Consider the following 15,524-nt stretch of genomic DNA (forward strand, 5'->3'; position numbering starts at 1 on the left):
TAGTAAAAGTTTTAATTTGCTACGAACGTCTTTGCGTAGTGACATAAATACAGCACATGTCTTATTCATTTAAAAACTTTGCAATGAACTTATAAAAATGTTATCCCCAAATAATTAAAACAACAATGGCAACATTTTCTGAAATAATGTAAATGTACTTATTTAAAGAATGTTTCCGGACGTAAATAAATTTCAAATTCTTGCTCATACGTTTGAGGAAGGAAACATTCTGAGCTAAATAATTCACTGGTGATTTATGATTCTGCTTTTCCCGGAGTGTTCTACCTTGTTTTCGCTGATTTTGTTTTGCTCCGCCGATTCAGTTTTACTTGAGCGTGAACGGACACATTAAATTTTCCCTGCTTTAATGAGCGGCTTTCCGCAGACGTTTCACTGTAACTGTGGCTCTTGTTGTGGCTGTTACTGGGTTGTGTCTGTGTGCACCACACTTGTCGGGGGTCAATTGCTCCGACCATCAACAAGTAAAAACTCTTCATTATCGTTGGAAAGCATTTTACTCGGTCCGTTTCGGTTCACTTGCCCTTTTTGTTTGGCTGCCACGTTTTCCCATTTCTGAGACGTATTTGCAAGGAAAAGCTTTTCGGGGAAATGCTCCACGTCACTCACAAAGGGATTTACCCCCTGGCAATTTGTTATCCCTTTAGAAAAAATCGCAAACCCATTCATTGATGTATGCATTTATTTATTTTAAAATTAGGTTAAGTAAAAATTAAAATATAGTATAAGCTAAAGCCTAAGCAACACTATTGCCTTTAAAGAATACGAATAAACTAATAAATTGTCCATAAGCAAATATAATTAAATACATAAACCAGTATATTTATTTTTGAAAAGTTCGAATATTTGCCAACTAATACATTAAATTAATTTTATATAATAGCCCGAAGATAATTTTGTATTATCTTGGCATATCTTTTCTAAAAAGCCTTTAGTTTAGGCTTCTACGTTTGCTTTATTAATTGGTCATCAATTTTCAATTTAAAACTGCTTCCCTGAAATTCAATCAAATCTGTGGCCGTAGCAGACCCAATAAAAATGTTATTAAAAATTCATTAATAACATTGCCATCAACAGGAATGGCCATGAAAATAATTTGAATTTGCTTTGAAGGCTTTTATTGAACTCGTGTTTATGTAAATTTTTGGTAATCTCCCGTGGCTGAGGGCCAGAAATAGGATTAATTAAATTTCCCCAATATTAAGGGAGCAAACGAGCAGAGCTTTTACAATTACACAAGTTGGCTTGATGGGAGTATATTCGCAGGGAAATCAAATAACTTCCAAACTGAATTAGGTGTGGCCCAGACGAGACAAATGGACTTATCTTGTTGACCCGCACATATGTAACTCTGGCCTATGTGCATGCTATGTATTCACAGGCCGTCTAAGTCCAAACACATTTAAATGCACACGCGTGCCTCGGAACTAATCGCAGTCAGCAGTCAACATTCGTTAACGCTTTTGCTGTCGTCACTTTTCATGCCCAAAACCCCGACTTTACCGACTGCAAAGTGTCTGCGGAATTTATCGTTGTTTGGGTGTCAGCGGTATTTTTATTTGGCATCCGGTTGCTGCTGAAACTATATACTGCCCATCGAAGGAATTTTCGGGGATTGTGTGTTTGTAGTAATTGGAAAATGCCTCTTCACTTACATATTTTTGTACTAAATATACATTTTCATTTTAAATAAGAGAAGTCGCGTACGCAAGCTTAGGAAAGAACATTTAAAGTAGTCTATCATTGATGCTGATTCTATAAATACAATGATGCTTAAATGTGTAAAATAAATTAGTATAAATATTTTAAAAGCATACTGAGCATTACCTTGATAATTACTTAATAGAACATTGTTATTTTAAATTCATAAGAATTAGAGTTTTATCCGCAATAGTAATAATATTGAAAATGTATATAAAGAAGATTGCATTTTTTTGTTGCTTAAATAGAACAAACGTGTACACATAGTCTAGAATTTTCTTTGATTTAACTCAGAAATAAATAAATAAATAATTAAAATCTAAACCTAAACCCTAATAAAATTCCATACCACATTTCTCCTGCAAAGCTTTTATATTCGTCTAGGCAAAAGCAATCTTTTCAATTCGTTTATCGTTTTTTGGGACTCTTGCTGTTATGTACATACTTGGTTTTACTTGAGGGCGCGTCGTTGCTATCTCAGAAAATCGGCGTCGCTTGTTTTATGGCCACCGACCAGACAAATCAATGCCGACTGGCTGGCTGCACAGCTGGATAAGCCAAGGCGAACAGCCAAATCCGAGTGTGTTTAAAGTCCGCACTCCTCAGAGTTTCTTCAAGACGAGCGACTTGCTGGCATGGCCGCCACCGCCGGAGGTCTTCAGGCTCATTACGGCCGTAAAGAGAGCGAAAAAGAAGCCGGCCAGACCCGTGGTGCCCACGAGCAGCGTGAGTCCGCCGATGAGGACCGGGATGAGGGTGAGGAACTTCAGCTTGTAGGCAATCAGCAGGGGGAACAGCAGCTTCTGGATCTTCTTCTTCAGCTTCTTGAGCTTGCGGCCCTCCGATTCCGGGCCCAGACGTTGGGCGCGACCTTGAACCAGGAGTTCCTTTGATGTTGCCGGTGCACCTGATGGTGCTGTGGCTGCTTCGCTTGTGGTGGCATCCAATTTACTTGAACCGGCCTCATCTGTGAGTGGATAAGTGGAGTCATAAGTTAGCTAGGTAATTAAGTGGTCAGTAGCAGGCGCCCTGAGGTCATGGTCACACGTCCCTTGCGTTATCGCAAGCGATTGGAAAGCAATTAATTCAGAATAAATTGGATTTCGAAATAGAGAAGAAAACGTTCAAGGAGTTAGCCAAGCTTTTTTAATAACTATTTCCTCCTGAAGCCTTAACATCTTGACAGTTTAGATTTTAAATATATGTAACATATTAGATTAATTCGTTTTTTTAAGTCAGAGTTCTATTATTGCAAATACTTTATTTAATTAAAATTATTTTAAAATTGTCTCATTGATATGTTTAAGAATTCATAATCATTATTGTCATTATTAATAATGATTGTAACTGCTTCTGGGAATTAATTTTCAGATAACTATGCCAATAATACCGTAATAGAGGTAATTATAATATAAGATAATGGTAATGTTTTAACTTCAATTTCAATTTTTTATCAAAAACATTTCTTAGTTAAACTGAAACTACGACGATATTGTGGTGTGGAAATTTCTTATTGAACTCATAATCTTATTTAACTTTTGTGTTACGGGGTTATTAACTACTTTCCACTACGAGAATTGCCAATATTACAGTAATAAGAAAATGGTAAATTCTAATACTTTAGATTTAATTAAAATTTATTTTTGTAAGGCTTGAGACCTGTTTTATGTTAATAGCAAAGATTAAATAGCCAAGACTAGTTTTATGTGGCAAGTTCTTGGTTTTTAATAGCACGAGGGGAATTCCCAGAGCAAATACGCACCTGACTCGTCGCTAATCACACTCCTCAAGGTGTCGCAGAAGTTGCGCACTTTTATTAAAGCGCGTTCAAAGGGCGCCAAGAAGGATTCGATTCCCCGGAGCGACGCCTGTTCTCTCGCTCCGACTTCCATGGGAAGGATTTCGCTTTCATCGTCATCATCATCATCACCATTAGCCGGGTGAGTTGAAGTCGCAGCCACCTTACGAACTTCCGGCTCGACTTCCTCCGCATTCGGCAGCTGGCGTAGGAGTTGGCCCCGTCGCATCTGCTGGCTGATGGCCAAAACGTAGCTGGCTGGATCGCTGGGAGGAACCTGTTTGTAATTTCCGCCCGTCGATGGGGAGCTCTCGTTATAGCGATGGTTGTAGGCGTAGAAATTGACAGGAAGCCGTCGTTCCGGCTCCTTTCTCCTTTCCCGGATCTCCTGCCGCTCCGGCGGCATTGAACTGGGCGCAGTTGCCTGGAGGATGAGCCAATTGTTGTGCTGCGTGAAAGGCTGCCATGCATTCATCTCCAGCTTCAGTGGCGGGTTTTGGCTGCCGGCGGAAGTGGCGCCATTAAAGCGGCTGGCGGTGCTCCTTGCCACCTTCATTGTTATGAGCCCGCAAATGCCGAGGAGCAACACCTGTCGCTGCCACATCTTGGATTGGACTTTTGTTGCGGATCCTTCGGACGGGCTTCCCACTTCACACACGCACTCCGCACAACGTCAAGAATCAAACTGTGAGGAGGTGAGTGTTTCGAGATCTCTGTAGACCAAATTCTACGGGCCATTCGACAATTTATGGCGCTGCTGGTTGAGTGATTTTGCGGCCTTTCGCCGAAAAGTGCTGCGGCTTTTTGCTTGCGGTCAAGCCCCCAGTTGATCCCCCTGATAGCTTTTCACGTCCAAGACTTTTACCTAGCACACACGTAGAGAAATAGTCTAATAAAGGTTTAAACGGAATTTAAGTGTTTTTTCCAAACTAATGTAGTATAAAGGGAGTGTTTAAAATACGAGGTATCCAAATCTCGAATCGAAAGGCTAGCACTCAATAGTCAACTATTTTGGGCTTTAGTTAAACAAATAAGTATTAAGTATACGAAAAGCAATTATAAAGAAACCTTGATTAAAATAATAACCTATTTACAAAAACTATTTTCAGCGAAAAAGTGTTTTATAGATACGATGTAAGTAATTAAAATATGTTTTAATCATATTAAAAAATATGTAATTCAAACATCAATTTATTATTGTTAATTTATTTAAACTATGTTTTTTTGTTGTCTTTAATTTTCTTTATTTTTCAAAATTGGAAGCCATTTGTTAAAGTATGTTTGTTAAAAGTGCAAGCGTTTCTTAATTTACACAAACACTTTTTTTTTAAGTAATCATAATTTTTTGTAAGATTGAGTTTTTTAATTTTAGGCACCGTTTATTTTACCGTGTATGCATCCAAAAGGGTAATCCGTCAGGCGAAACCGGATTGGGTGGAGAGAACCGACCACTTCCCAGTTCCCACTTATGTAAATTTTCACAGATGAAGAGTGGGGGTCTCGTTGGCAGATCGAAGATTGACGCTCCAGGGAGCACAACACGTGCTGCTAAGCCCATTGAGGCATGTCCATTTTAATTAGAAAAAAATGCTTTAAAGCCTCGACTCGGGAGTTTTCACTTTTCACCACCTTACTACCTTACTACCTTATTGCCCTGTTGCACGTTCAAAACCACAAGTCCAACTGGTGGCCTTGCACTCGTTGCCACTATTCTATATAGGTTTTGGGCCCTGAGAAAGTGTGCCCAATGGGTGAATTCGCGTAATTGTAGATCCGTGCGTGCTAATTGGCTCTCTGAACTTGCCACTTGTTGCCTTTGGCGGATGAAGTTGTTTCTGCCTCTATTTAAATGCAACATCTCAGGTGCTCACAGTGCGGTTAATCTTCCCAAATGGACGCTGGGCCACAAGAGGTGAATCTGTGGGCGGAGGAGGTGCCCCGTCAGTCGGTTTCTGCAGCAGATTCTGTTTCGTAGTCACATACTTTTGGGCACCATGTGTTCATCCCTCCACAACCGGGTAAAATACCTAGCCAGCTTTTAAGCACTTTCCTCTGGTTCCACTTTTCAGTGAAGCTTGCTTTCAGGCTTGCGCTTTACAGAAACAGAAAGCCACCAGCAAATGGCTAGCATGGATAGAGCAGAGTACGAAATGCTGTATAAATTTGATTCTAATTTAATTGAACTTGGTTATGACTCTTACCAATTAAGATTTAAAGTGTCTTAGAGAAATTAAGTAAATTCGGTATTTATTGGCAAAAGAAATTAACCAAACTATATCCATTCAAACCATTCAATCAACTTAACGTTCAAAGGACTTAATTTTTCTTTACAATGTATTTTACCATAATACATTGAATAATTCTCCTCTGCATAAATATGTGGGAAATATTTAAATATATTTTTGTTTGATTAATAAAAATCAATTTGGTCATAATATAATTAGCTTAGCTTTCTAAAATTTAATACATTAAAATCAGTTTCATGTCAGTGTTCATCTAACCATTCAGATGTAATTTTTGGAACTCATGTGAAACTTTAGTGCAATCCTGACCAGAATGCAGTGCCTAGCTTGATTCATTCTCCTTCCTGTCTTTGTTTCTCCATTATCGCCATTCAGAGTGATGTATGAGAAAGGCTTATGGCACTGAATAAGTGAAATAGCCTGGGCGATAATGGAGGCTTGTGGGCCAGTGTGATGGTTGTAGGCTCAAATTGTGGCTTAGGCTGAATGGCAATTGAAATGGCTTTCAGAGCATGGCCATTAACAGCTAGCTATGATTGATAGTGGCCAAAGGAACTCATTCGGGGCGCTTAAGACCATAATGGAGAGTGACTGTGGCTTATTTCTCTTGATGTCTGCTCTAGTCCAAAACTCGTATTTTATCTGCCATTGTTTTGCTGTCTCGTGTGTGAGTATGCTGGCAACAGATGATCAAACATGATTCAAGCTAGCTTAAGACATTTATAGCATTTAATTTTTATCACCGCAAATTTGCATGTTTTTGGTTTTTTCGGCTGACTATTATGATGAGCTAACAACTGGGACAAGCAGTCTTGCATTTCTGTTCGCAATCCTCATGGTACGACCAAGAGAATAGTACACTAAGAAAATATTTGCTGAATTTAAGACTAATAATTTGTTTGATTTTACTATAACTAAATAAGTATTGGCTTCTGGTTACCAATTTACCCTAAGGGTTTCATAGTTTCGAATTCAAATGTGATCATTATTTGACGAACGTACAAAAATTTTAAAACTTGTAAGTGCATTAATATTTTTTTGTTAGTTTGTTAATTAGTTTTTATATTGTGTACTTCTTGGTCAAGTAACCAAAAACATATTTATGCTTTAAAAACCGTGAGGTATTTAAATCTCTTTTTAATTATTGTGGAATATGGTTTAAAAAATATTTGTCTTAAATTATCACGAATCAGTTCTGGCTGTGATTTGCACTTCCCGTTTTTATTTATTTTTATTTTCCCACTTTTTTTAGCATAAGATTAAAAATTAAATTGATTTTGTTATTTCGACAGTTCTATTCTGTATCACAGCTTGCATTCTTTTGGGTTCTTTTGTGTCCAACCCGGTTAATTTAGCAGTAAAACTAGTTCAGTTTAGAACTCTTCCTACGCCCTGCTTTAATGGAAATCATAAATTTATTTTCGGGAACCGTGCAGGCCACACCGACTTTTATCAGAGAGCTGCACAAGATTTGGCTTAATGGCAAAGTCACTGTGATGAGTCAAAAGACCTTGTTTTTAGAGAGGAGCAAAGCGTGTGCGACATAAAGCCGCTCACTAAGCCACCTTTACTGGGGTTTGGTCAGGCAGCTATTAAACCGAAAGCGATTTCGGGCTTGGCATTAGTTCTACTTGTGCTTCTCGAGCGTTGGCAATCCGCAATGAAAGTGAGTGTAAAGGATTCTGGACAGGATTGAATTCGAAGTGATATCCTTATTCCTTGCCTAGGTGTTTGTATGTCTTCTGGCGCTGGCCGCCACTCTGGCAACCGCCAATGCAGGACTCCTGGGTCTACTGAAGGGAGGAGGCGGTGGTGGCGGTGGCTATGGCGGCGGATACGGTGGTGGCTACGGAGGTGGTGGCGGCGGTGGAGTCCAGGTCGTCAAAGTGATCAACACCTATGAGGGAGGACACGGAGGTGGCTACGGAGGAGGCTACGGAGGTGGATACGGTGGTGGCTACGGAGGCGGCAGCCACGGAGGTGGCTGGAACTCTGGCAGCTACGGAGGTGGATATGGAGGTGGCTACGGAGGTGGCTACGGAGGTGGTTACGGAGGTGGCCATGGAGGCGGCAGCCGCGTGGATGTCTACAAAGTGATCACGACCACTCATGGAGGAGGCAGCTACGGTGGTGGCTACGGAGGTGGTTACGGAGGTGGCTACGGAGGTAGTTACGGAGGTGGTTACGGTGGTCAATCCGGCTGGTGGAAAAAGAAGTAAGCTGGAGACGCCGGCTCACCAAGCACCATATATGCCCCATTCCCCAGAACTCGCCTCCATTTATCTGCAATCCGGATACAAACTCGTTTATGTACCTGAAAAATCTTCCATAGCCTAGCAGTCTGAATCTCTTTAATGTCATTTATTCCCAAATTAGCGAAACTAGTTTGAGATAATCGGCAGACTGCTTGGCGAACACATTAATAAAAGAAAAAGTGAATCTTATTTAAATTAAATACAGAGCGTTTTTTTGCCTTGTAACTTTATCAATGCCTATTTGCATTTGTAAGTGAGCCTTCCCTTTTTTAGCATAATTTGTTTAAGCGTTTAGATTAAATAAATTGCTACTATGGAACTGAAGCCGGACTATAAATTAAAATCTTTTTCTGCCTTTCTCGTACAAATAACACTCTGTATAATTTAAAGGTGAACAATACTTTTAGCTTGAATAAAAGCCATTATACTGCACACGCCGAGATTTAATCGGTTTTTATATTATATAACTTGGCTTTTTAAGGCCATAAATTAATTGCAAATTTCCGGATTTAATAATATCTAATATTTTTGTGTTAACTTTTTTTGACTTACCATTAATAATCTAAAAATATTATGTGACAGTTTTTAGGAAGTAATCGGTAATTGCAAAGACCTAATGTGTAACTATTTCTTAATTATTATTTAAATTAAATGTAAGCAAGGGTAGCAAAAAAATCAAGAAAGGCTTCTCCCTTGTGAAATTTAAAATTATTGTTCTTGTAATATCGGGAATATTCATCTGAATCAAAAAAGATTATTTGTATAGGATTAGTCTTGATAAGTTTACATTTCCATAATTAATAGCATCTACCATTCTTATTTAGGTTTGTTTGTAATAGGTTTTGATTGTTATAATTATTTAAATTTATTGCATTGACGGCACTTAATCTAATAAAATTCCGGTTTTGCCTTTCTAGTTTTATTGACAGATGAACTGTTAATGCATATTTATACCGCAGAGGCAATTTCACTGCACGCTCCTTGTGGGTGATTTAATAATCATTATATAATTTAAATTTACCATATTAAAATTTACGAAATCTTTGGGTCACTTAATTGAAGCACATTTTAATAAGCTTGCGGCTTATGGTCTATAAATGCAGAAACACAATGGCAAGCAGAATACTCAATTAAAGTGGATTTGGCCAGCAGCTTTAACTTACTTAACTCACACCCACAGTTTTTCATTTGCCTGAGGAACATATTACTCGACTCGAACACTACTAATTGGATGATGATTCGTTTTGCGTAATTCATTACAGTTCCACCCTGGAATCTCGGGTGTATTCTCTTATGATTAAAGTCAAGGGGGAAGTACTAGCACATCTAACTAACTTTTCTCCTTGTGATCATGGCCAGGAAAATGTTTACACAGCCCAACTGTATACCAACTTGCTTCTTGGCTTAAATCTACTGTGTGCTTGTCTGTTTGAGCCAAAGCAGTAAACATGTTCCATAAGGTTGCCGAATATGGGACGCACACCCTGGGACACTACAAGTGGAATTTATGGGAGCCGGAGATGGGTCCAGGTTTTATTGGGACTTGGCCAAGGGCAGCGGAAGTAGTTGCCGGCAAATGGTTACAGGAAGCGTATGTATTTGGCCAAGTATCTTTAACTTGACCTTCCCATGCTTGAGCGAAGAAACCTGTAATTCGATTGGTATCAGTGATTTTATTGTATACATTTTTTTTGCTTTTCTGTTTTTTGAAAACTTTGCTGCTTACATGCGATTTACACTTACGGCTAGTAAATAAATAAATAAGTTAAATAAATTATTACACTTAGTGGCTACGTACAGTTAGAAGAGCTAGAGTTAATGTGAGTGCGCTAGTGGAGTGAGATGGAAACGGAGCTGCAGAAGCGGAAGTACGATAGGTAATTGAAAATAGCCAGTGCAGTTAGCAGTTAAGAAGTAAAGCACAGCGAGATGCAGATACAAAGATTCAAAGATTCAAAGATGCAGAGGCCGAGTTCAGCAACTGTAAACTCGTGTGGAAGAACAGAGCAGGGCAGAGCGTTACATAGAAGAAAGCATAATCGATTAAAGCAAATACTAATCATTATAAAAAATCAAATGCAATGCCCAGTGGGAACGCACGTTCTAGATACATTTCAGCCCATGTATCCATAGGTGCCACTGTGCGTCGAGTGAACCGTTGGAAGTGCATCAAGTCCTCTTGTCTGCCCCGCAGTGCAAGTGCAAAAAGAGAGTTTATGTATATCTAATTACAATCCGTCCGCCGTCCGTGATTTATCCACAAGATAAATGCAGCTATCTAACACTTGGTGTCACTCCTCCGTCCCCTCCCTCTCCTCCGCCCTACGACTTGGTCACCTGCGGCGCCGCGGCCTTCGGATGCAGATGCTGCAACTGCTGCAGCTGCGGATGGCTCTGCGCATGTGCCGCCTGCTCCTGCTTGTGGTTGTGGGCCCGATATGCCAGCTCCTGGGCCTCGGTCAGGGATCGCCGGTCCCATCCGCCGCCGCCTCCTCCTCCTCCGCCGCCGCCCGAGGACCAGCCACCGCCTCCTCCGCCGCCGCCGCCGGATGACCAGCCGGAACTGCCGCCCGACGACTTGCCCGACATCAGCTTCTTCAGTCCGATTATGCCCGCCAGGAGCAGGGCTATCTTCGAGATGATCAGTGCCTTGCCCGCCAGTATGTAGAGCGCTCCCATGGCAATCGGAATCATGCCCATCATCTTCATGGCCATGCCCATCATCATCATGCCCATCATCTTCTTCATTTTGCCACGGCCTGGAATAGAAAAATTGGGTTAATTTGGGCTATTATCAAAACAATTACAGGCTATTCTAACTAGACGTTAATCATAATTTATTAAGATACTTTTATGTTAACCACAGAACTTCAGTAAGGTAGGGAAAAAGTATCTTTTAATTAACTTAAAAAGTCACATAAAATTTAGCACTTTGGGCCTGCTAGAAACCACAAAACAAATTCATTTAGGACAGAAACAAAGATAAATAAGTAGTGAATCCTTTTTGTCGTTTTTGATTAAAATAAATTTCTTAATTTATTCCGAGAAATGTGTATATTTGTGTATATTTTTAAGATTAAAATACCAATACAAAAAGTTTTACCAAGAAGCAACTAATTTATTTTTGTGTATATTATTTTGCTAATCAAATGAAAAACAAGAAAGGAAAGCTAACTTCGGGCGGAGCCGAAGTTGATATACCCTTGCAGAATATTCTGTAAATTATATTCTCCAAAATTATTTATATGATGCATTCTTAATACTCATAAAAAATTCCAACTTCCTAACTTTAAAAACACCAAAGTTATGTCATTTCCAATCGTTCAGTTATATTGCAGCTATAGGATATCGTCGGCCGATCCTTATGAAATTTGGCAGGTTGGATTGATTGGCCAAATATAAAACCCATAGATAATCCCAACTTCCTAACTTTACAAACACCAAAGTTATGGCATTTCCGATCAATCAGTTATATGGCAGCTATAGGATATAGTCGTCCGATCCTTATGAAATTTGGTAAGTCAGACTGATTAGCCAAAACTAAAACCCATAGAACTTCCTAACTTGCTAACTTTAAAAACACCAAAGTTATGGCATTTCCGATCGTTCAGTTATATGGCAGCTATATGATATAGTAGCCCGATCCGGCTCGTTCCGACTTATATACTACCTGCAATAGAAAGACAACTTTTGGGAAAGTTTCAAGCAGATAGCTTTAAAACTGAGGGACTAGTTTGCGTAGAAACGGACAGACGGACAGACGGACGGACAGACGGACGGACAGACGGACGGACAGACGGACATGGCTTGATCGACTCTCCTGGTGATGCTGATCAAGAATATATATACTTTATAGGGTCGGAAATGTCTCCTTCACTGCGTTGCAAACTTTTGACTGAAATTATAATACCCTCTGCAAGGGTATAAAAATATTTCAAATCAAATATTTACATTTCATTTTAATGAGAAAAAAAGGTAAAAAAAAAGGTATGCTACATTTTTGTAAGGGCTTTAAAATTGAAAATCATTCCGTCTAAAAAATGTATAAATTAAATTTTCACTTACAAAACAAAGAAAAGAAAACTATGGAAAAATATCCCAAATTAAATAAGTCAGATGTTTTTAATATTCATTAACAAAACTAACAAAAGAAACGTTATTCGTTATAAATTATTCTTCTTTTGCGCTAAATCCTACTAAAAAAATATATAAAAAGCAAAGTTGGCCATATAATACAATTCGGATAAGTAAACTTCATTATTTAGGTTTATGATGTAGAGGATAAGAGCTCAAACAATGCCCTAAGGAAAGTATTGCAATAACAATAGTCAGAATAATTAAATCTCTGAAGATCTTGCAAGATCTCTAGAGCTTTTCAGACCACACCTGAAAATATTCAAAAGACGGTGAAAGTGCCAGCTCAATTGAGCAAAGGCTATACGAGAATGTTTTCCCAGGTGATTGAGGCTCTGGCATTCCGTTTTGGCAGCACCGTGTGTGGCTTTCATTTCGCTGCCTTCATTAGGGACACTGCGGGCGATTTCACCTGCCTGGCTGGGGAAAATTGCATTTCGACTTGGGCACGTCCATGGATATGGACACGGACATGGAAATGGAAATGAAGATAAAAATGGAAATGGAAATGGAAACGGACACTGATGCTGCCCAAAAGACAGATGATCGCACAGTCATAACCAGCTCTAAACAGGCATCTCAATCGATCCCCTCAATCTCTGGCAACGAGTATTAGCCAAAAATGGCTGTGCCATTGGGAAAGTGTTGGACAACTTGTACTCCAGCTACTCGTATCGATTAAAAAATCTTGATCAATGATTTGAAAGTAAAAGAAAAATTTCATGTGGCGTGAAAGTAAGTTCACTTTTCATTGCATTGCATTGCGATCTTGATGTGGAAGTTGCAGTGAGTGCTTGTGTCAAATTTGTAATTGACGACAGCTCGCATTCAAAATGGAAATGCCAATGGCTTAGTCGAGGAGTTGTTTTTCGTGGCCTCGACGGAGAAACGTGGTCGCCACTTTCATTGCATTTGACATGGTCATGACATCTAGACATGACTTAGTTTTTGCTTTTAACTCGTCATACTCTGCCCTTCCAGGGATTAGATACTTGGGCTTAAGGTTGGAAAGATTGAGATCGGAAAGACTAGGTTTGAGACAAAATGGGAAGTCATGGTTTTGAAGTAATAAAAATACATTATTTGTAGTCAATATTTAGTGAAATAATATTAGTTAGTTATGATTTATAAAGTAAAAACTTAATATATAAAAAAATGTGATTTTAATGTATATATAAATTGGGTATTTTATAACATTTTCTTGATTAAAATATGCACAAAATTGTTATCCACTTTTAAGTGTTTTTTACTTGACATGTCTGTCGATCCTTCACTTTATAATTACAACTTTATTATAAATATTGAGTTGCTTATTAATTTTCGAAATAAATTCTTTAGGTGACTTTACTTTACTTTTTCCGTTGGCGTAACAAGAGAACAAAAAACGTAGAGTGGTTTAATTTCGTGGTGGCAAAATGGCACCGCTTGTTATGTTTTTCGGCTGTTTTTGGACAACACGAAATTCTGGCATGACATTTTTTATTCGACGTTGTCGCCACAGTCTGTATGATGTCGTTGTTAAGGTTTCTGGGTCATTCCTGAGTTGCTCAACGAGTTTTCTGGTGTGTGCGTTATACAAAAAGCGAACGAAAAATAAAAACAATTGCGCGTTTTCCCAGAGCTAGTATCCCCCCGTTTCCCGATTCCCACCCCCCGGCCAGCCCACTCGCCCTGTTTACATACAATGCAGAATGATAAGCCAGGAAGTGGGCCAGCCAGCGGTGCTGACGGTGCAGTTGCGAATGTCATTGTCGGCTAAGATACACTTTGGAGCATTATGATGGCTCTCTTGGCTCTAATAACTGCCTGGCAATTACCGGCGATGCAGCCAGAGTCATGGTCGGAGTCAAATTATGTCACTGTTACGCGCAATGGATACTGGGGTATTAGCGGTAACCGCAATTAGACCGCCCACGGAAAGTGATGATTATGATTGTACGTTGTTCGGTGGATCGATTTGTTTACCGAAGAAATCCCAGCTTAATTGTAGGAAACTTCGTGGCAGTAACCAGAGCTTTAATATAATAACCGGCCATCAAAAGTCAAATGATTACTGTTATAATATACTTTAAACAATAGAAATTATAAAAATAATAATTGTAATGGCAAATTTGCTTATTTAAAATAAGACAATTTGTTAACACATTTTTTAAATTCTTTAGTTTTAACCATATTTGAGATGTTAAATGTTTTTAAAACTTTTCAATGACTTGAATTGGGAAGACTATAATATTTTGATGCAGTTGTCAAGTTAACAGTCAAGAATTGCACTTGATTTTCTGGCCTTCGGATACGGATATTATTGTTTTATTGTTTATTGTTTTTGATGATTAAAATGAAGGAACCTAATTGAATTGCCTTTATTGATGAAAAGTCTAAAGTTCCCCCCTGATCTCTTACCTTCCTCTAAGCCGCGTCCAATCTCATCGGATGTGAGCTTGGGGAAGCTGACCTGCAGCGAGTGGCCGTTGAAGAAGTAGCTGAGCCGCTCGATCAGCATGTTGGTGAGCTTGGCGTCGCGGTCGCTGCCGGATCGGGGCAGCGAGGACTCCAGGTCGCTCTCGCTGGTGGCCGGCGGACGGGGCGCCGTCTCCAGGCGCACCAGCTTGATGCCCTCGGCCACGTTGATGGCCTCGATGGGGGCCAGGCGATCGATGAAGGAGATGGCCTTCTTCTTCAGGCAGGGCACGAAGCCGGCCTCGGCGCGGGTGCACTCGTCGTAGACCCGCAGGAGGGTCCGTGCCCCGGCGTTCTGCGAGGGGCTGGGCGGACTGCCCAGCTGCTCGGTGGCCGCCCCACAACTGCCGGCGAGGAAGAGCACTGCGAGCAGGCTGGGGAGGGCCTGCCAAGGCCACTGCTTAAAACGCATTCTGGGCACTTTCACACTCGATCTCGACAAGCAACGACAACAACACTCGCGGCACACCGCGCGACAGGTGCTTCACTGGGTTTAGTCCTTCGACCACAAATCGGAGTCTGGCTGGAGTCACTGGGGGCAGCTGCTCTGGCTGCTGGCTCGAATCAAACTGATGCCCAGCCTTGGCGCGCCTTGTTCTTTTATAGACCTTTCTTTCTGCGCTGCTCGGCTCGGCGGCCTCTTGATCGCAATTTGATTTTCCTCGGCTTCGTCGGCTTCTTCGGTGCTTCAGTTCGTGCTGGCTCTTTTCCGAGCTCGGTTTTCCACGACAGTGGGAACGAATGAGCACCAGTGCTGGTAACTACTGATTTCCAACGGCAGAAGCCAACTACCACTGCTTAATTGAAATAACACCTTTGGAGCTCTTTTATGGGCTGTCGTTTTCTTTTTTTTGCGACTTGAAAAAGTGTTTTTAAATGATTTTGGAAGTCATTAAATTTTAACTTTATCTTGTAAAC

General features: G+C 40.2%; 3 protein-coding genes across 5 annotated transcripts; 1 reads left to right on the forward strand and 2 right to left on the reverse strand.

Annotated features, from left to right (window-relative positions):
* Positions 1-1,004: 1,004 nt before the first annotated feature.
* Positions 1,005-5,183, reverse strand: LOC108038628. 2 transcript variants are annotated; one of them, XM_044457036.1, is made up of 3 exons: positions 4,906-5,183; positions 3,482-4,382; positions 1,005-2,686 (listed from the first exon to the last, which is right to left on the reverse strand). In XM_044457036.1, exons 2-3 carry the CDS (start codon positions 4,119-4,121, stop codon positions 2,322-2,324), a joined length of 1,005 nt encoding a protein of 334 aa, XP_044312971.1. In that variant the 5' UTR covers positions 4,122-4,382; positions 4,906-5,183; the 3' UTR covers positions 1,005-2,321. The 2 variants fall into 2 exon arrangements, with proteins under 2 accessions (XP_044312971.1, XP_044312970.1); XM_044457035.1 differs by having other exon boundaries at positions 3,482-4,406.
* Positions 5,184-7,375: 2,192 nt separating this feature from the next.
* On the forward strand, positions 7,376-8,187 carry LOC108044085 (glycine-rich cell wall structural protein 1.8). 2 transcript variants are annotated; one of them, XM_017122949.2, is made up of 3 exons: positions 7,376-7,426; positions 7,488-7,701; positions 7,768-8,187. In XM_017122949.2, the coding sequence occupies exons 1-3, from the start codon at positions 7,421-7,423 to the stop codon at positions 7,977-7,979; spliced, it is 432 nt and encodes a 143-aa protein (XP_016978438.1). In that variant the 5' UTR covers positions 7,376-7,420; the 3' UTR covers positions 7,980-8,187. The 2 variants fall into 2 exon arrangements, with proteins under 2 accessions (XP_016978438.1, XP_044313176.1); XM_044457241.1 differs by having other exon boundaries at positions 7,488-8,187.
* Positions 8,188-9,668: 1,481 nt separating this feature from the next.
* LOC108044082 lies at positions 9,669-15,162 on the reverse strand. Its single transcript, XM_044457072.1, has 2 exons — positions 14,550-15,162; positions 9,669-10,774 (listed from the first exon to the last, which is right to left on the reverse strand). The coding sequence occupies exons 1-2, from the start codon at positions 15,016-15,018 to the stop codon at positions 10,338-10,340; spliced, it is 906 nt and encodes a 301-aa protein (XP_044313007.1). The 5' UTR covers positions 15,019-15,162; the 3' UTR covers positions 9,669-10,337.
* Positions 15,163-15,524: the final 362 nt, after the last annotated feature.

This window comes from Drosophila rhopaloa, unplaced genomic scaffold (genome assembly GCF_018152115.1).
Source record: "Drosophila rhopaloa isolate 14029-0021.01 unplaced genomic scaffold, ASM1815211v1 contig_155, whole genome shotgun sequence".
NCBI lineage: Eukaryota > Metazoa > Arthropoda > Insecta > Diptera > Drosophilidae > Drosophila > Drosophila rhopaloa.

What these genes read in the sequence shown, in the direction of transcription:
- LOC108038628 (XM_044457036.1), bottom strand. Translation starts at nt 4,121, where the DNA reads ATGTGGCAGCGACAGGTGTTGCTCCTCGGCATTTGCGGGCTCATAACA. An exon ending in TGTGATTAGCGACGAGTCAG is followed by an intron (nt 2,687 to 3,481) that starts GTGCGTATTTGC and finishes ATCCACTCACAG; the next exon opens with ATGAGGCCGGTTCAAGTAAA.
- LOC108044082 (XM_044457072.1), bottom strand. Translation starts at nt 15,018, where the DNA reads ATGCGTTTTAAGCAGTGGCCTTGGCAGGCCCTCCCCAGCCTGCTCGCA. An exon ending in TGGACGCGGCTTAGAGGAAG is followed by an intron (nt 10,775 to 14,549) that starts GTAAGAGATCAG and finishes TTTCTATTCCAG; the next exon opens with GCCGTGGCAAAATGAAGAAG.